Below are 21,330 nucleotides of genomic sequence, written 5' to 3' on the forward strand. Positions count from 1 at the left end.
GTATATTTAACATTAGTTATCTTTTTTCATTGTTTTTAGTCCCATCCTTCAGCTACCCTTAACTCTTCCCATCTATCCTTGAAAACCATCCAGTTTGGATTTATAATTGCCATATATTTTTCAACTGTGCTGTTTAACAAAAGTTCTGCACCTTTCTATATCAGTTTCTACAGATTGTAAATTTAAGATAAATATTTACTAAGAGTATTATTATAATATATGATCAATTGACTACGGCTTTTCAAGTCACCCAGCAGTGCTATTTGCAGAGTTGGCTTCAGGTAAATGTTGCAATTCTTAAGCCATTCTGGAACCTGCGACCAAAAATACTCCCTGTTAACCCACGGCTGCGTGGCTAAACACGACTCCAACACCATCATTAAGTTTGCTGACGACACAACAGTGGTGGGCCTGATTACCGACAACGATGAGATATGCTATAGGGAGGAGGTCAGAGACACTGCCAGGACAACAACCTCTCCCTCAATGTGAGCAAGACAAAGGAGCTGATCGTGGACTACAGGAAAAGGCGGGCCGAACAGGCCCTCATTCACATCGACGGGTCTGTAGTGGAGCGGGTCAAGAGTTTCAATTTCCTTGGTGTCCACAACACCAACAAACTATCATGGTCCAAACACACCAAGACAGTCGTGAAGAGGGTACGACAACACCGTTTCCCCTTCATGAGACTGAAAAGATTTGGCATGGGTCCCCAGATCCTCAAACAGTTCTACAGCTGCACCATCGAGAGCATCCTGACTTGTTGCATCACCGCCTCTTATGGAAACTGCTCGGAATTTGACCGTAAGGCGCTAGAGAGGGTAGTACGTACGTCCCAGTACATCACTGGGGCCAAGCTTCCTGCCATCCAGGACCTACAGTTGAAGTTGGAAGTTTACATACACCTTAGCAAAATACATTTAAACTCAGGTTTTCACAATTCCTGACATTTAATCCTAGTAAAAATTCCCTGTCTTAGGTCAGTTAGGATCACCACTTTTTTTAAGAATGTGAAGTGTCAGAATAATTGTAGAGAGAATGATTTATTTCAGCTTTTATTTCTTTCATCACATTCCCAGTGGGGCAGAAGTTTACATACACTCAATTAGTTTTTGGTAGCATTGCCTTTAAATTGTTTAACTTGGGTCAAACGTTTCGGGTAGCCTTCCACAAGCTTCCCACAATAAGTTGGGTGAATTTTGGCCCATTCCTCCAGACAGAGCTGGTGTAATGGAGTCAGGTTTGTAGGCCTCCTTGCTCGCACACACTTTTTCAGTTCTGCCCACAAATGTTCTATAGGAATGAGGTCAGGGCTTTGTGATGGCCACTCCAATACCCTGACTTTGTTGTCCTTAAGCCATTTTGCCACAACTTTGGAAGTATACTTGGGGTCATTGTCCATTTGGAAGACCCATTTGCGACCAAGCTTTAACTTCCTGACTGATGTCTTGAGATATGGCTTCAGTGCACCAGTCCCTCCTGCAGCAAAGCACCCCCAACAACATAATGCTACCACATCCGTGCTTAATGTTCTGGATGGTGTTCTTCGGCTTGCAAGCATCCCCCTTTTTCCTCCAAACATAGCGATGGTCATTATGGCCAAACAGTTCTATTTTTGTTTCATCAGAGCAGAGGACATTTCTCCAAAAAGTACGATCTTTGTCCCCATGTGCAGTTGCAAACCGTATTCTGGCTTTTTTATGGCGGTTTTGGAGCAGTGGCTTCTTCCTTGCTGAGCAGCCTTTCAGGTTATGTCGATATAGGACTCGTTTTACTGTGGATATGGATACTCTTGTACCTGTTTCTTCCAGCATCTTCACAAGGTCCTTTGCTGTTGTTCTGGGATTGATTTGCACTTTTCGCACCAAAGTATGTTCATCTCTAGGAGACAGAACACGTCTCCTTCCTGAGCGGTGGGACGGCTGCGTGGTCCCATGGTGTTTATACTTGTGTACTATTGTTTGTACAGATGAACGTGGCACCTTAAGGCATTTGGAACCAGACTGGAACCAGGATGAACCAGACTTGTGGAGGTCTACAATTCTTTTTCTGAGGTCTTGGCTGATTTCTTTTGATTCTTTGAGATTTTCCAAGCTGTTTAAATGCACAGTCAACTTAGTGTATGTAAACTTCTGACCCACTGGAATTGTGATACAGCGAAATACAAGTGAAATAATCTGTCTGTAAACAATTGTTAGAAAAGTTACTTGTGCCTTGCACAAAGTAGATGTCCTAACCGACTTGCCAAAACTATAGTTAAATAAAGTAACCTAAATGCAAGTAACAATGGTGTGTGTAATCAGTAATCAGTAGTGTAAGTGAGTGTTTTGGCATGCATGAATGTGATAATGCGGTGTGTTGAAAGGTGCTAAAGCAAACAACCAAAAAGTCACAAAAAACCACATCAAAATATATAAAGGTGTCTGCATGGAGAGAGTCTCCTCCATGAACGGGTAAGTGGTGTATTTATCCTGGAAGACACCGGGCCCAGGTGTTTCCCATGTATCTGATGACCCTCCCAACTCCGCCCACCGACATCCTAATAAGGAAACAAGAACAAAGAGAGAATACGGCAGACAGAGTGGGAGGGTCGTCACACCACTCACTCCCCACTTTCAGAGAAGTAGTGTTCCTCCAGCTCTACAGAATCCCAATGGGCTGTGGAAGGGGTGGCCCAATTGTTTGCAACACCTGGAGAAACTGTATATAATAAGTAAACACAAGAAGCCACGTCTGTCTTAGAAGATGTCCATCTGGGGCTACCTTTCAGCTAAGCCTCCTGGGCTGATCCAGCTTCTATTGCCAGTCTGCCAGACTTATCACCATCTGGTCCAGGTAGACTACAAAGCAGGATCATTGGCAGACCTAGACCCTGTCATACTGAATGAGCCAAGACGTCCGACAATCGTTTCGATCTAGGAATTTGCACACACTGTGGAAATGTTGTCTGGGAAGGGCAAAATCGTGGCATAAGATGACTAAAATCATACAGTCTGCGCAAACCTTCATCTCCCAAACAAGGTGGGATTGATTTGAGATTGGCACGCGATTGTCGAAATTCCTCCCCTTTGCTCGTTGATGAGTCCGAACCAAATTGGAAGAAGGCAGGCAGGGGAGCCTTCTTTCTTTATTCTGCTAAAATACTCCTGCATAATTTCAAAGCTGAATCACCCTTTTCACTTGAACTTCATCCTCTTCTTTCAAGTCGTTTTCATCTCCCCTTTCTTCTGAGTGCTGTACTCTCTCATCCTAGCCGCCAGAGAGCCTCTGAAGGAGGTAGAGTGCATATAATCATCATTTGTCAAATGGTGGGTCGCATCGGCTGTTAGATACTAGATAATTATGATTCATGTCTGGTGGCTGTTTGCGTCAGTTTCTGCAAGTATCATAAAAAATATTTTGTTTTACTTTATGCATGTTAGTATTCTTTGACAAATGTGCTTGGGAAATGTCTTGTCAGTGCAGAGGACTACGAGGCTTAGCAGGCGGCCGTCTGCGCGACACAGATAGATGGTCTTGTTCCTAACAGTTGGGGAAAGTAGATAAGTCATCCCCATTGCGGTTGGGTGTGTAAGTGTACTGTTCATGAAAGTGTGTGTGTGATTGAGTGTGTGTATCCTGTGTTTGTTTGCAAGAGGCAGACACCTTGAGAGTAACAACATTGTTTGAGCTTTTTCAGACCTCAGCAGTTATTCATGTTGGGCTTAGGAAATGTTAGGAGGCCATCTGCAATCTTTAACCCTCTAGAATCTAAGCCCTATCTAAGCGGCGGGGGGGTTCTACATAAATATCTTTCACTGGACTTAGCGCTCTCGCTCGCTCTGGAAACTTAATAGAACACAATAATACAGTCACTGTTTGTAGGGCCCTATAAAATCTGTGATACGGAGAGCATGGACGGAATCATGGAATCCATACATTCAAACGGAATTCAAAAATATGAAGAAAAAAAAAACGTTTTGAACTTTGTAGGAAATCAACTAAATGTATTGAACTTATTGGAACATTTATAAATGTGCCCAAGATAAACATGACATGAATTAAATGGATCAGTGATCTGTATTTTCCTTCAACTTTCTGAAGAAGCAATGGCACAGGAATGCCCCTGTCTGTGTTAGCGAATTTGCCTACCAATATGTGTAGCCCGTAGCGATGATGCTAATAACAACCATCTTCTGATAGAGGAAAACGCTTTCCCAAAAACCTTCTCAATTAAATGTTAACGATAATGCTTTCCCAAAAACCTTCTCGATTAAATGTTAACAATAATGCTTTCCCAAAAACCTTCTCAATTAAATGTTAAGGATAATGCTTTCCCAAAAACCTTCTCAATTAAATGTTAAGGATAATGCTTTCCCAAAAACGTTCTCAATTAAATGGTAAGGATAATGCTTTCCCAAAAACATTCTCAATTAAATGTTAAGGATAATGCTTTCCCAAAAACCTTCTCAATTAAATGTTAAGGATAATGCTTTCCCAAAAACGTTCTCAATTAAATGGTAAGGATAATGCTTTCCCAAAAACATTCTCAATTAAATGTTAAGGATAATGCTTTCCCCAAAAAATGCATCAATCCATTGTTTAGCATACCAATTCCAGTGACTCGTCAATCAAGTGCAATCCTTTTGAGATATGAATGACCTCTGTTACTAATGACTCGCTCTGAATGCTTAAGCGTTAACAACTGCAGTATGCAATGTGAAAAATAAGTAAACATACTACCTCCATCAGTCAAATGATTCATAACCTGTGGGTAGCAACTACAAATATTTCCTTGATAATAGATACTTTGGTCACAAATTTGTGGAGAATTGGAAAATCTTAAAATCAGTGGACTGCGTTTTTTTTTGTAGTGGATTTTATTAAATGCAAATGAACACCACTTGACACTCCTCTAGACAACATCAAAGCAACCCGGGATAATCTCACTTTTCAAAAGAGAAGAGCATACAAAAGTGGATTTTTACAGGAATAAATGAAACAGTACTATATATCAGTTATTAAATGGTGGCCTTTGCCTGCCATTAAGCATACAGCAAAAGTTAATATCATTACCTTGTCTATTGATTATTTCAAGAAACACATGCTCTGCATGCTAATATGTTCAATAGTTTTGCCTGGCAAGAGGCAAAACATACAGGAGAATGTCAGGAGAACAAAATGTGCTCATCTTTTACTATTTTCAGACTTATAGCTGGTGAAAATTCACAGTGTTTAAAAAAAATCTGTTAATTACTAATCCTGAATGTACCATTCTGTCATTGGAATGTACGTTTGAGATGACACTCCTGTCACCATTCATACTGGAAAAACGTTGGGAAGTTTGTGGCCTATTTTATGTGGGCCAGATGTAGCCAACTACTGTTTTGACGAAATTAAAGAGGACCTGAACCAACTCATTTTGGGTCGGGTTGGGTTCCTCAGTGTCTGCCTGTAGTTAATGTACTCTATTTTACTCATAAACAGCTCATAGGAGCATTGTAATAACCTAGTCTGAGCAAAGGTAGTGTGTGTGTGTTTGTGTGTGTGTAATTGTTTTCCTACCTTATCAGGACCCCAATGTCCTAATAATTCACCCAAATGTCCTGACAAGTAAGGAAAAAAACAACTTGTGTGTATCTGTGCATCCAAGATATGAGTCACATTCATATTTCACCCAAAATAGAATGCAGATAAAAGTTTGAAATGCGAAGAGAATTACCCGCAAACTCTTCTTGGGGCCATTTGTTATGCTCTTAATAAATAAACTACCATTCAAAAGTTTGGGGTCACTTAGAAATGTCCTTGTTTTTGAAAGAAAAGCACATTTTCAGTTTCTTGTCAATTTCTCGCATGGAATAGCATTCATTTCTTAGAACAAGAATAGACTGACGAGTTTCAGAAGAAAGTTCTTTGTTTCTGGCCATATTGAGCCTGTAATCGAACCCACAAATGATGATGCTCAAGATACTCAACTAGTCTAAAGAAGGCCAGTTGTATTGCTTCTTTAAATCAGAACAACAGTTTTCAGCTGTGCTAACATAATTGCAGAAGTGTTATCTAATGATCAATTAGCCTTTTAAAACGATAAACTTGGATTAGCTAACACAACGTGCCATTGGAAGACAGGAGTGATGGTTGCTGATAACGGGCCTCTGTACACCTATGTAGATATTCCATACATTTTGTAAAAATTAAAATATCAAAAAACAGCCTGTGACAGCTACAAACGTCATTTACAACATTAACAATGTCTACACTGTATTTCTGATCAATTTGCTGTTATTTTAATGGACAAAAAAATGTGCTTCTCTTTCAAAAACAAGGATATTTCTAAGAAACCCCAAACCTTTGAACGGTAGGGTGTGTCTTTTATTTTCGGGTTTGTGAATAAAAGATTTGATCATGTAATTAGAAATGATATGTGTAACGTTCGTCTGGTGGTGTATTAACGGACCAAGGCGCAGCGCGTGATGAATACATAACTATTTATTACAAACAGACGAAACACTGACAAAACACTAGAACAGACTACAAAACAATAAACGAAGGCAACAGACCTGAAACAAACAAACTTACATATAGACGAAGGACGCAAGAACAGGAACAGACTACCTAAAACGAACGAACAAACGAAACAGTCCCATGTGGAATTACACAGACACAGGAACAATCACCCACAAACAAACAGTGAGAACAACCTACCTTAATATGACTCTCAATCAGAGGAAACGCCAAACACCTGCCTCTAATTGAGAGCCATACCAGGCAACCCATTAACCCAACATAGAAAACACATAACATAGACTACCCACCCAAACTCACGCCCTGACCAATTAAACACATACCAAACAACAGAAAACAGGTCAGGAACGTGACAGAACCCCCCCCCCTCAAGGTGCGAACTCCGGGTGCACCCCTAAAACTCAAGGGGAGGGTCTGGGTGGGCATCTGTCCGCGGTGGCGGTTCCGGCGGTGGACGAGGACACCACTCCACTACTGTCTTTGTCCACCTCCTTAGCGTCCCTTGAGTGGCGACCCTCGCCCCCGACCATGGTCCAGGAACCTTCCCCAACGCCCCTCTACAATAAAGGAGACAACTCAGGACAGAGAGGTAGTTCAGGACAAAGAGGTAGCTCAGGACAGAGAGACAACTCCGGACTAGTGGCAGCTCCGGACTGAGTGGCAGCTCCGGACTGGAAGGCAGCTCATGACTGGAGGGCAGCTCATGACTGAAGGACAGCTCATGACTGAAGGGCAGCTCATGACTGAAGGGCAGCTCATGACTGTAGGGCAGCTCATGACTGTAGGGCAGCTCATGACTGTAGGGCAGCTCATGACTGTAGGGCAGCTCATGACTGTAGGGCAGCTCTGGCGGCTACTGACTGGCTGGCGGTTCTGGCGGCTCCTGACTGGCTGGCGGCTCTGGTGGCTCCTGACTGGCTGGCGGCTCTGGCGGCTCCTGACTGGCTGGCGGCTCTGGCGGCTCCTGACTGGCTGGCGGCTCTGGCGGCTCCTGACTGGCTGGCGGCTCTGGCGGCTCCTGACTGGCTGGCGGCTCTGGCGGCTCCTGACTGGCTGGCGGCTCTGGCGGCTCCTGACTGGCTGGCGGCTCTGGCGGCTCCTGACTGGCTGGCGGCTCTGGCGGCTCCTGACTGGCTGGCGGCTCTGGCGGCTCCTGACTGGCTGGCGGCTCTGGCGGCTCCTGACTGGCTGGCGGCTCTGGCGGCTCCTGACTGGCTGGCGGCTCTGGCGGCTCCTGACTGACGGACGGCTCTAGCGGCTCCTGACTGACGGACGGCTCTAGCGGCTCCTGACTGACGGACGGCTCTAGCGGCTCCTGACTGACGGACGGCTCTAATGGCTCGTGGCAGACGGATGGCTCAGAAGGCGCTGGGCAGACGGATGGCTCAGAAGGCGCTGGGCAGACGGATTGCTCAGAAGGCGCTGGGCAGACGGATGGCTCAGAAGGCGCTGGGCAGATGGATGGCTCAGACGGCGCTGGGCAGACGGATGGCTCAGACGGCGCTGGGCAGACGGATGGCTCAGACGGCGCTGGGCAGACAGATGGCTCAGACGGCGCTGGGCAGACAGATGGCTCAGACGGTGCTGGGCAGACGAGCAGTGCAGGCGGCGTTGGGCAGACAGCCGACTGACCTGCTGAGGCCCACAGTAGGCCTGGTGCGTGGTGCCGGAACTGGTGGTACCGGACTGGAGACACGTACTTTAAGGCTAGTGCGGGGAGCAGGAACAGGGCACACTGGACTCTCGATGCGCACTATAGGCCTGGTGCGTGGTACCGGAACTGGAGGTACCGGGCTGAGGGCACGCACCTCAGGGCAAGTGCGGGGAGAAGGAACAGTGCGTACAGGGCTCTGGAGACGCACAGGAGGCTTGATGCGTGGTGCCGAAACTGAAGGCACTGAGCTTGAGACACGCACCACAGGGAGAGTGTGTGGAGGAGGAACAGGGCTCTGGAGACGCACTGGAAGCCTGGTGCGTGGTGTAGGCACTGGTGGTACTGAGCTGGGGCGGGAAGGTGGCGCCGGATATACCAGACCATGTAGGCGTACTGGCTCCCTTGAGCACTGAACCTGCCCAACCTTACCTGGTTGTATGCTCCCCGTCGCCTGCCCAGTGCGGGGAGGTGGAATAACCCGCACCGGGCTATGTAGGCGAACCGGGGACACCATGCATAAGGCTGGTGCCATGTAAGCCGGCCCAAGGAGACGTACTGGTGGCCAGATATGTAGAGCCGGCTTCATGGCACTTGGCTCAATGCTCAATCTAGCCCTCCCAGTGCGGGGAGGTGGAATAACCCGCACCGGGCTATGCACACGTACAGGAGACACCGTGCGCTCTACTGCGTAACACGTGTCTGCCCGTACTCCCGCTCTCCATGGTTAGCCTGGGAAGTGGGCGCAGGTCTCCTACCTGCCCTAGACCCACTACCTCTTATCCACCCCCCAAGAAATGTTTGGGTTGTACTTGCAGGCTTTTCGGGCTTATTCTGACATTTCACATTCTTAAAATAAAGTAGTGACCCTACCTGACCTAAGACAGGGAATTTTTACTAGGATTAAATGTCAGGAATTGTGAAAAACTGAGTTTAAATGTATTTGGCTAAGGTGTATGTAAACTTCCGACATCAACTGTATTTACATGTAGGCAGGGATAAGGAGAAAGTGACTGGTAGCAGGATTAATAATAAAGCAACTGGTAGCAGGATTCCTGCTGCAGGAATGTATACATACTCATGGTAATATACTACTGATAAAATATGCATGTTAACAGGAATAATAGTGACAAATAAATGGATACTCACGGTAATGGAAATCAATAATAATTTAACAGCATAGTAGTGGTAGTAATACATCTAAACAATAATAATTTTAGCAATAGCGTAGGTGTGTTTGGATGGGCATAGTCAGTGGGAGAGGTAGAGCAGTAGTTCTTAGCCATTTAACAGGCATATGGCCAGGGGATAGAGTCTTCTGCAAATGCTTTGGCCTTTCTCAGACACTGCCTGGCATGCATCTTGGATGGATGGAAGCTCATCCCCAGTGATGTGCTGGGCCGTCCTCACCACCCTTTGTAGTGTCTTCTGAGCGAGTGCGGTGCAGTTGCCATACCAGACGGTGATACATCCAGTCAGGATGCTCTCAACGGTGCAGCTGTAAAATTTCCTGAGTGGCCATGTCAAATGGTTTCCGCTTCCTGAGGGAGACTAGGCGCTGCAAAGCTTTCTTCACGACACAGAGGAACTTGAAGCTTTTGAACGCCTCCATTGCGGCCATAATTTCTTCCCGTGGGCATATAATATTAAAACAAAGCAGATTATGGAGAGTCTTACACACATCCAAACTTTTCACAGTAGCTGGACAAAGATCCAATATAAATAGAAAGGGAGAATGTCCACTCAATGGCCTCCCGAGTGGCGAACTAAGGCATTGCATTGCTAGAGGCGTCACTACAGTCCCGGGTTCGATCCCAGGCTGTCGGAGCCGGTCGGGATCGGGAGACCCATGAGGCGGAGCACAATTGGCCCAGCATTGTCCGGGTTAGGGGAGGGTTTGGCCGGCCAGGATGTCCTTGTCCCATCACGCCCCAGCGACTCCTTGTAGCGGGCCGGGCGCATGCACGCTGACTTCGGTTGCCAGGTGTATGGTGTTTCCCCTGACACATTGGTGCGGCTGGCTTCCGGGTTAAGCGAGCAGTGTGGCTTGGCAGGGTCGTGTTTTAGAGGACGAGTTTCAGTGATGGGACAAGACTAACTACCGATTGGATATCACGAAATAGGGGAAAACCTTCTTACAGATCACATTCACACTTCTCCATGGATGTTCTCACCACAAAACCAGGACAGTGATTAATTCTAGTAAATTTGGTTTTATAGGGGGCGCTGTTTTCACTTTGGGAAAGAATCGTGCCCAAATTAAACGGCCTCGTACTCTGTTCTAGATCATACAATATGCATATTATTATTACCATTGGATAGAAAACACTCTGAAGTTTCTATAACTGTTTGAATTATATCTGTGAGTAAAACAGAACTCATTTGGCAGCAAACTTCCAGACAGGAAGTGAAAATTCTGAAAATGGGGCTCTGTGTCAGGGCCTGCCTATTCAACTGGCTTATATTTATGGATCTGTATGCACTTCATACGCCTTCCACTAGATGTCAACAGGCAGTAGAAGATTGAATGGGGTGTCTAGCTTGATGTGAGGCCGAATGAGAGCTTTTGGAGTGACAGGTCTGCTCTTTTGTCAGTTTTCAACTGCGCACAGGGGAACACCACATTGTCTTCTGAAATGCGTTACGTATACACGGCGAAATGCTCCGGCTCTGATTTTATTGGATACATATGAGAAAAACATCAAAGTAGGATTTTCAACCGAGTTTGACCAGTTTATTCAACGTTTATTGGGACTTTTGGAATTTTTCGTTCCAGGCGCAACGATTTCTTGGACATGTGCCCTCCACATGGCTAGCCAAAGTTGCTAATTCGACAGAAGAAATGGACATTCTAAAACCAAACAACGATTTATTCTGGAACTAGGACTCCTTGCACAACATTCTGATGGAAGATCATCAAAAGTAAGAGAACATTTATGATGTTATTTCGTATTTTTGTGTTTTATGTTGGCTCCAACAAGGCGGAGAATTGTAGGGCGCTGTCTCACAATATTGCATGCTGTATGTTGTACTAAAGTTATTTAAAAAAATCTAACACAGCGGTTGCATTAAGAACCAGTGTATCTTTCATTTGCTGTACAACATGTATTTTTTAGTAAAGTTTATGATGAGTTATTTGGTTAGATTAGGTGACTGTCCAAAATATTTCCTGATAATTTGGTGCATTGTGGCTACGTATTCACAATGTAAAACCACGATCTGTAGCTCTAAATATTCACATTTTCGAACAAAACATAAATGTATTGTATAACATGATGTTATAAGACTGTCATCTGATGAAGTTGTCCAAAGGTTAGTGATTCATTTTCTCTATTTCTGGATTTTGTGAAAGCTATGTTGGCAGTGAATAAATGGCGTTGTGTGTTTGGCTATTGTGGTGAGCTAATATAAATATATAGTGTTTTCGCTGTAAAACACTTAAAAAATCTGAAATATTGGCTGGATTAACAAGATGTTTATCTTTCATTTGCTGTATTGGACTTGTGATTTCATGAAATTATATTATATGATATCCCTGTCGCGTTAGGCTATGCTAGTCAGCTTTTTTGATGAGGAGGATCCCGGATCCGGGAGGGAGACTCGTTAGAGGTTAATAAAATTATACGAAAAACAAGCAATCTGGTTTTTTAACAATAAATACATGTCAAATGTAATGATATCATAAAATCGCCAGCATAAAAAAAGACAATGCATTGCCTTCATTATAGTAGGCCTAGCGTAAGGGTAGCCTACAGAGGGTTTGGGTTTTAAAAATATGAAACGGAAAACAAACAATTGTTACAGGAGAATATGAGGTTCACCGGTATGAGGTTCTCATCTCTCCTTTCATGATGGGAATGGACACATTTAGCCTATATCATGGAGGGGTTTTACGCATGTCCAAGGCATGGCTAAAATAATGTAGGCCTGCCTACAATACGTTGATAAAAAGGGAATGTCAGCTCACTGTTTTGCTCCTCTCAAACTTTATATTTTAATATAGTTTGGGTGATTTAAGATTTATTTGCGTCCGGTCTCATGACCAAAACACTTTATCAAACGTCTTGACTAGCCTACTTGATTACATTGGGCAGGAAAAAAAGGAAGACTTCATTGAGAGAAGGGGAGGCTATGCTTGGTTTTAAATCAAATAAAACGAAAATGGGGGAAAAAACATTAATGTTTTGTGTTTCTTAATACTAAGTATACAGGCACCAAATCCCATCTTGTTCCATGTGAATATGGGCAGTGTGTGACACGGCTGGATAGGCTGAGTTTCCGCTGTCTAAATTCATGCCGTAAACAACTTCTTTATCGCTAAAAGCAGCTATTGATTGGTCTTAAATATCCCTACCAGCGCTGCCTAACATTAGCACTTTGGACCATGTTTTTAAGTACACGCCTCAAATATTTCCACCCCTCCAATCTGAGCGCAAGCTTGCTGATTTTAGATAAGTAAATTGCCGAACATGGCATTTGTCACACCCTGACCTTAGAGATTCTTTTTATGTCTCTATTTTGGTTTGGTCAGGGCGTGAGTTGGGGTGGGCATTCTATGTTTTGTGTTTCTATGGTTTTCTATGTTTTGGCCGGGTATGGTTCTCAATCAGGGACAGCTGTCTATCGTTGTCTCTGATTGGGAACCATACTTTAGGTAGCTTTTTTCCCCACCGTTCTTTGTGGGAAGTTGTCTTTGTTTGTTGGCACTATTACCTTTAGCTTCACGGTTTGTTTTGTATGGTTTATTGTTTTTTTGTTGGCATCATTCTTAAATAAAGTAAAATGTACGCTCACCGCGCTGCACCTTGGTCCTCATCTTTCAACAGCCGTGACAGCATTAGGGCTGGAAATTGCCAGCGCGACAGATTTTACGTGATAAAATTGCAAACTAACGTGCATTTGACACTTAACGCCAGATGAAAATAGAATCCCCAAAGTCATATCAAACTATTATAACAATTTAAACCAATAGTGGTGTGTGGTCACCTAGATGATAATTTCAGCACCATTAGATTGGGACAGCGCCATCGCACAGCTTTGAGACAATCGATGTCCGATTTTAGTTTTCACTGAATTACTGTTTGGATATTTGAAAACAATTAGGCTAAGTTAAAGTGAGTGCTCATGATCATCTTTATTCCCTAGTGGCGCAGCAGTCTAAGGGGCTGCATCTCAGTGCAAGAGGTGTCACTGCAGTCCCTGGTTCGAATCCAGGCTGCATCCCATCCAGCCTTGATTGGGAGTCCCATAGGGCGGCGCACAATTGGCCCAGCGTCGTCCGGGTAGGCTGTCATTGTAAATAAGAATTTGTTCTTAACTGACTTGCCGAGTTAAATTTAAAAAGAAATCTAGTTTACTCATATATTAGCCGAACATTTTGCTAGCATGTTATGTAGCTTAACAACTGAATGTTGCTCTTCACTCACATAGTAGCCTGTCCTACTACTGACAAAAAGCCTGTCACATGTCTGAATCAATGTGATTTTGTTTCACTGAATCGGTCTGTATATTTGATTAATTGATCTCTGGCTGTGCAAATGGAGGTGGTAGCTCAATTTGTGTGGTCATCTATCACTGACCAGAAACATTTAGCATGCAATAATGTAGCCTAAATCAACTGTATTATTTTGCTCTGGACTCTAGTTGCCTCATAGAATCTATCCATCATTAAGCTGTGAGTGTGTCCTGTTTTATCTTTCTTAACGTAACTTTGCCTACTTTAATATAATCAAACACTCATTCATTCTTGTCATTACACAACATGCCTTTAAATAAAATCAAGCAGAGAGAGAGCCGTAGTAGGCAAAAAGGTGCGCATACACATAGTTAATTTTTTATTCACAGCATGGCAAGCCCGAGTCCAGCCCTGCGCAAATCAATTCACAGAATTGTGTTGGGCTGAAAATGAGAACTCTAGTGGGGATTAGACTGGGACAAGTACAAGTTGAAAGTGACTGTGTGTGTGTGTTTGGTCTTACTTTCCTTGTGGGGACCAGAAGTCTTCACAAGGATGATAAAACAAGGAACATTTGGACAAGCGGGTACATTTAGCCGGTCCGCACAAGGCTATTTTAAGGCTTAGAGGTTAGGTTAAGGGTTACAATTAGAGTTAGGGATTAAGGTTAGGGGTTAGGGAGAATAGGACTTTGAATAGGAATAAATCAGGTCTGCACAGGGACTAGTAAAACATACGTGTGTGTGTGTGTATACTGTATGTTTTGGTGCATGTATGTTTGGGTATGTGCCTGAGTGTGTGTGTTTGCTGTATATGGTGTTAAAGGCCCAAACTTGTACAGAAGTAGGATCTTTGATCACCCTGTTGGAAATGTTTTACTTGTAATGTATTTGAGGTTTAAAAAGGCTTCTGAAGTTTATAATTTCCACTTTGAAATGTCAGACTTAAATTTACTGAAAATGTATCAACCCCTACAAAAATGCCCATGAATAATAATGCACATAATAATTCACATTTCCTGTTCTTGAACAATTATTGGCCTGCTGTAGAAAACTGGCTCAAATTACGATCCCACGTCCATGCTGAACTTTTGAAATATGTGACAGTCGTGATTGATGATGCTGCAGTAGGTTGAAGGGCAGCAAAAACAGCATAACCATTTGCACTGGTAATGGGGGAGCTGTTAGAAAAGACAAATTATTCCTTGTTAACATCATGACTTTTTTCTGTGTCTAAGGAAGTAAAAAAATAAATCTATTGAGATGGTTTGTCCTAAAAGCTTGTATTTATACTGAACAAAGATATAAATGCAACAATTTCAAAGATTTTAAAGAGTTACAGTTCATATAAGGAAATCAGTCAATGGAAATAAATAAATTAGGCCCTAGTGTATGGCTTTCACATGACTGGGAATACAGATATGCATCTGTTGGTCACGGATACCATAAAAAGAAAAGATAGGGGTGTGGATCAGAAAACCAGTCAGTATTTGATGTGACCCCTATTTGGCTAATGCAGCTTCGACACATCTCCATCACATAGAGTTGATCACTCTGTTGATTGTGGCCTGTGGAATTTTGTCCCACTCCTCTTCAATGGCTGTGCAAAGTTGCTGGATATTGAGCGGGAACTGGAACACGCTGTCGTACACGTTGATCCAGAGCATCCCAAACACGCTCAATGGGTGACTTGTCTGGTGAGTATGCAGGCCATGGGAGAACTGGGACATTTTCAGCTTCCAGGAATTGTGTACATATCCTTGTGACATGGGGTCGTGCATTATCATGCTGAAACCTGAGGTGATGGCGGCGGATGAATGGCACGACAATGGGCCTTAGGTTCTCGTCATGGATTCTCTGTGCATTCAAATTGCCACCGATAAAATGCAATTGTGCTCGTTGTGTGTAGTTCATGCCTGCCCATACCATAACCCCACCGCCACCATGGCGCACTCTGTTTACAATGTTGACATCAGCAAACTGCTCGCCCACACAATGCCATACATGTGGTCTGTGCTTGTGAGGCCAGCTGGACATACTGCCAAATTGTCTAAAATGACATTGGAAGCGGCTTATGGTAGAGAAATGAACATTCAGTTCTCTGGCAACAGCTCTGGAGGACATTCCTACAGTCTGCATGCCAATTCCACACTCCCTCAACTTGAGACATCTGTGGCGATGTGTGACAAAACTGCTCATTTTAGAGGGGCTTTTTGTCCCCAGCACAAGGTGCACCTGTGTAATGATCATGATGTTTAATCATCTTCTTGATATGCCACACTTGTCAGGTGGATGGATTATCTTGGCAAAGGAGAAATGCTCATTAACAGGAATGAAAGTACATTTGTGCACAACATTTTTGAGAAATAAGCTTTTTGTGCGTATGGAAAATGTCTAGGATTTTTTATTTCAGCTCATGAAACATGGGACCTACACATTACATGATGCGTTTCTATTTTTGTTCAGTGTACATTGGCAAACCCAAACTTAATTCCAGATTGATCTACCGAAATAGGCAATCTATTTATCTTTTCATGGTTCAATGAATGAGCCCTAGAAAGCCTGGTCCAATATCTCATAGTGCTCCTGCCAACTCCATTGCTGTTGAAGCCAAACATGATAATTCCATAAGGAGTTGGCAAGAGAGCAGAAACCGATTGGCACCTAGTCTAAACCCTAGACTTCTTGAGTAAAAATCTGCAGTGTCAAAACGTGAGGCCTACTGTCTGGTTAATGGATGTCAAGCAGATGTCAGGCAAAAAAATAGACTGTTCCTGCTGTGTTGTAGAAGGTAGTAATTGACACCTTGGCATGTATCTAAATTATTAATAAAGTATGATACAATGTTGATGTTTGCTCTGTGGAAGATGGACATAAGGATGTACTATTTCTGACCAGTAAAATAATATGTTTATATTTTGTTTCCTAGGAGATAACAATGGATGGCCCCATCTTTTTGACAAGTATTTTGGGATGCCCAACATCGACATCGGGACCAAGTCCGAAAAATGTTGTAAGTACTGTATATGAAATGTCATAAATGTACCGTTTTCCCTTTCGCCAATAACTATTATGCTTATGACAGGTAAGTTGAGTCAAATGTTTTCAAGGAACCAATAAGCAAGTGCATTAGTGCAGAACGACAACCTATCTTCCTACTGGATCAGTGCTTTGAATGGTTTTTATTTCATCCATCCTTTTTGGCAGTTCCTTAACTTCACAACTCACAAGCAGTATAGGGGAACATTTCTTCAAGTCTTCTTGAGAGAAATACTACCAAGCAAATACAGTGCCTTCAGAAACTATTCATACCCCTTGACTTATTCAACATTTTGATTTGTTACAACCTGAAATCAAAATTGATGAAATCGATTGCTTTTCGCACCCATCTACACACAATACCTCATAATGAGAAAGTGTTTGTAGAATTGTTTTCTAATTTATTGAAAATGAAATACGTAAATGTCTAATTTACATAAGTATTCACACCGCTGAGACAATACAGTGCATTTGGAAAGTATTCAGACCCCCTAACTTTTCCCACATTTTGTTATGTTACAGTTGTCACGTTGGTACGAAGAGATTCGGGAGACAGGCGCAGGAATGCGTAATAGGGTTTTTATTTCTTACCCAAATTATGGCGTGCCGTGTAAAGGCATGGGGACGAAGACCATTCAAACACTACACAAAAAACACAAAGTTGAAACTCAAGCAAAAGAGGGAGGAGTACCTCAAATAAATAACACACGCGTACAATGATTAGCACACGGGACGAGACCCGTAATCATCTGCGCAATCCACAATGGCACAAAAGCCAAAACACACAGCACAAGTACTCACACGCACCAACAGACATAGCAACAATAATGGACAGCCCAATGGAAAATAAAGGGCACATATATACAAATACTAATCAGTGGGAACAGGGGACAGGTATGCGCGAGGAAAGTTTTGTAGGGATCGTGACAACAGCCTTATTCTAAACTGTATTAAATCATATTTTTCCCTCGTCAATCTACACACAATACCACATAATGAAATTGTAGCAAATGTATACAAAAGAAATTCCTATGACATTTACATAAGTATTCAGACCTTTTACTCAGAACTTTGTTGAAGCACCTTCGGCAGCGATTACAGCCTTGAGTCTTCTTGGGTATGACGCTACAAGCTTGGCACACCTGTATTTGGGAATTTCCCCCATTCTTCTCTGCCGTTCCACTTAAGCTCTGTGAGGTTGGATGGGGAGTGTTGCTGCACAACTATTTTTAGGTCTCTCCAGAAATGTTAAATCGGTTTCAAGTCCGGGCTCTGGCTGGGCCACAAGGACATTCAGAGACTTGTCCCGAAGCCAGTCCTGCGTTGTCTTGGCTGTGTGCTTGGGGTCGTTGTCCTGTTAGAAGGTGAATATTCGCCCCCCAGTCGGAGGTCCTGAGCACTACGGAGCAGGTTTTCATCAAGGATCTCGCTGTACTTTGCTCCGTTCATCTTTCACGCAATCTTGACTAGTCTCCAGTCCCTGCTTCTGAAAAACATCCCCACATGATGCTGCCACCACCATGCATAACCGTAGGGACGGTGACACGTTTCCTCCCGACATCACGCATCGCATTCAGGTCAAAGAGTTCAATCATGGTTTCATCAGACCAGAGAATCTTGTTTCTCATGGTCTGAGAGTCCTTTAGGTGTCTTTTGGCAAACTCCAAGCGTGCTTTCATGTGCATTTTACTGAGGAGTGACTTCCGTCTGGCCACTCTACCGTAAAGGCCTGATTGGTGGATAGCTGCATAAATGGTTGTCCTTTTGGACGGTTCTCCCATCTCTACGGAGGAACTCTGGAGTTCTGTCAGAATAACCATCGGGTTCTTGGTCACCTCCCTGACCAAGGCCCTTCTCCCCTGATTGCTCAAATTTGGCCAGGCGGCCAGCTCTAGGAAGAATGTTGGTGGTTCCAAACTTATTCAATTTAAGAATGATGGAGACCACTGTGTTCTTGGGGACCTTCAATGCTGCAGAAATGGTACCCTTTCACAGATCTGTGCCCTGACACAATCCTCTCATAGCTTGGTTATTGCTCTGACATGCACAATCAACTGTTGGACCTTTATATAGGTGTGTGCCTTTCCAAATCATGTCCAATTAATTGAACTTGCCACAGATGGACTCCAATCAAGTTGCAGAATCATCTCAAGGATGATCAATGTAAACATACAAACCTCCAAACTAGCTTCAATGCCATACAACACTCTTTCCGTGGCCTCCAACTGCTCTAAAATGCTAGTAAAACTGAATGCATGCTCTTCAACCGATCGCTGCCCGCACCCGCCCGACTAGCATTACTACTCTGGACAGTTCTGACTTAGAATATGTGGACAACTACAAATACCTAGGTGTCTGGTTAGACTGTAAACTCTCCTTCCAGACTCACATTAAGCATCTCCAATCCAAAATTATGTCTAGAATCGGCTTCCTATTTCACAACAAAGCCTCCTTCAGTCATGCTGCCAAACATACCCTCATAAAACTGACCATCCTACCGATCCTGACTTCGGCGATGTCATTTACAAAATAGCCTCCAACACTCTACTCAGCAAATTGGATGTAGTCTATCACAGTGCCATCCGTTTTGTCACTAAAGCCAGCCCCACATACTACCCACCACTGTGACCTGTATGCTCTCGTTGGCTGGCCCTCGCTACATATCCGTCGCCAAACTCACTGGCTCCAGGTTATCTATAAGTCTTTGCTAGGTAAAGCCCCACCTTATCTCAGCTCACCGGTCACCATAGCAACACCCAACCGTAGCACGCGCTCCAGCAGGTATATTTCACTGGTCATCCCCAAAGCCTTTCCTTCCAGTTCTCTGCTGCCAATGACTGGAACGAATTGCAAAAGTCACTGAAGCTGGAGACGTATATCTCCCTCACTAACTCACTAACAGGTGCACAGCCCACCTGTACACAGCCCAACTGTGCACATCATCATCTGCACATCTATGACTCGTGTTAACGCTAAATTGTTATTATTTCGCCACTATGGCCTATTTATCGCCTTACCTCCTTAATCTTACTACATTTTCACACACTGTATATAGATTTTTCTATTGCCTTATTGACTGTAGGTCTGTTTATCCCATGTGTAACTCTGTGTTTTTTGTCGCACTGCTTTGCTTTATCTTGGCCAGGTCGCAGTTGTAAAAAGAGAACTTGTTCTCAACTGGCCTACCTGGTTAAATAAATAAAAAATGGAAAGAAACAGGATTCCCCATGAGCTCAATTTCAAGTCTCACAGTAAAGAGTCTGAATACTTACGTAAATAAGTTATATCTGTTTTTAAACATTTTGCAAACATTTCTAAAAACCTGTTTCACTTTGTCGTTATGTGGTGTAGATTAATTAGGGGAAAAAATGATTAACTACATCCATTTTAGAATAAGGCTAACAAAATGTAACAAAATGTGGAAAAAGTAAAGGGAAGGGATCTGAATACTTTCCGAATGTTAGAATCAACTTTGACAGTGATTACAGCTTTAAGTCTTTCTGGGCAAGTCTAAGAGCTTTGCAGATCTGGATTGTACAATAATATTTATTTATTTTACCTTTATTTAACTAGGCAAGTCAGTTAAGAACAAATTCTTATTTACAATGACAGCCTAGTAACAGAGGGTGAACTGTTTTGTTCAGGGGCAGAACCACAGATAGTTTTTTACCTTGTCAGGTCGGGGATTCGATCTAGCAAACTTTCGGTTACTGGCCCAACGCTCTAACCATTAGGCTACCTGCAGCCCCAATATTTGCACCTTATTTTTTTATTTTATTCTTCGAGCTCTGTCAAGTTGGTTGTTGATCATTGGTAGACAGCTATTTTCAAGTTTTTCCATAGATTTAAAGCCGATTTAAGACACAACTAACTCGGCCACTCGGGAACATTCAATGTCGTTGGTAGTCTAGGAGGAAGGCCATAAAAGGTAAGCCAGCCGATAGAGATTTGTCTTAAGGTCAGTTTTAATAGCAACCTGAATAGCCCTGAATTTATCAGGAAATTAGTTCCATGGGCGTGGGAGGAAAAGGCACGGTCCCCCATTATTCGGAGCCTGGTCCTGGGGCCATGGAGCAGTTTTGCGTGGCTTGAACGTAGGGTGCGTGGAGGTTCATAGGGGGAGAGTAGGTCTGACAGGTAGGCAGGGCTGACGCCATTTAGGGCTTTGTAGACAAGGAGGATAATTTTATAGTCAATTCTTTGAGGAACAGGTAGCCAATGGAGAACAGCAAGGATGGGGGTGATGTGAGCATACTTTTTTGTTTGTGTCAGAATCCAAGAGGCACTGTTTTGGATGAGCTGTAGTTTATGAATTGAATTTGCAGGCAGGCCCCCCAAGTACTGTGTTCCCATAATTCTGGAGAAAATGAATGCATGGAAAAGCCTTTCTGCGTCAGATGTGGTGAGAGATTTAGGCGGGAGATGTTCTTCAAGTGAAAGAATGACGTTTTACAGACGTGACTACTGTGGGCATTGAAATAGAGTGTGGGGTCAAATTTCATACCCAAATTAGTGATGGCTGAGGAGAGGGGGATGATGTGTCCATGTAGTGCGGTAATAATTATCATATATGCATATTATATACACCTCACATGCGACTCGTAATAAGACTATGCAATTAATGTTAACAAAGTCTATTAAATGAGGTATGATTTAGCAATATGCAAGAGACTATAGTTGTT

The 21,330-nt window shown here is 43.3% G+C and overlaps 1 protein-coding gene across 2 annotated transcripts in view; it reads left to right on the plus strand.

The window, feature by feature from the left end:
* rxfp1 (relaxin family peptide receptor 1) overlaps positions 1-21,330 on the plus strand; it is a 138,137-nt gene that overhangs the window by 62,808 nt on the left and 53,999 nt on the right. For both annotated transcript variants that reach the window (XM_055889302.1, XM_055889301.1), the window contains one exon: positions 16,539-16,622. In XM_055889302.1, coding sequence (XP_055745277.1) covers positions 16,539-16,622 — 84 coding nt within the window. The remainder of the gene's footprint in view (positions 1-16,538; positions 16,623-21,330) is intronic.

The sequence above is a fragment of the Salvelinus fontinalis genome, chromosome 29 (assembly GCF_029448725.1).
Source record: "Salvelinus fontinalis isolate EN_2023a chromosome 29, ASM2944872v1, whole genome shotgun sequence".
NCBI lineage: Eukaryota > Metazoa > Chordata > Actinopteri > Salmoniformes > Salmonidae > Salvelinus > Salvelinus fontinalis.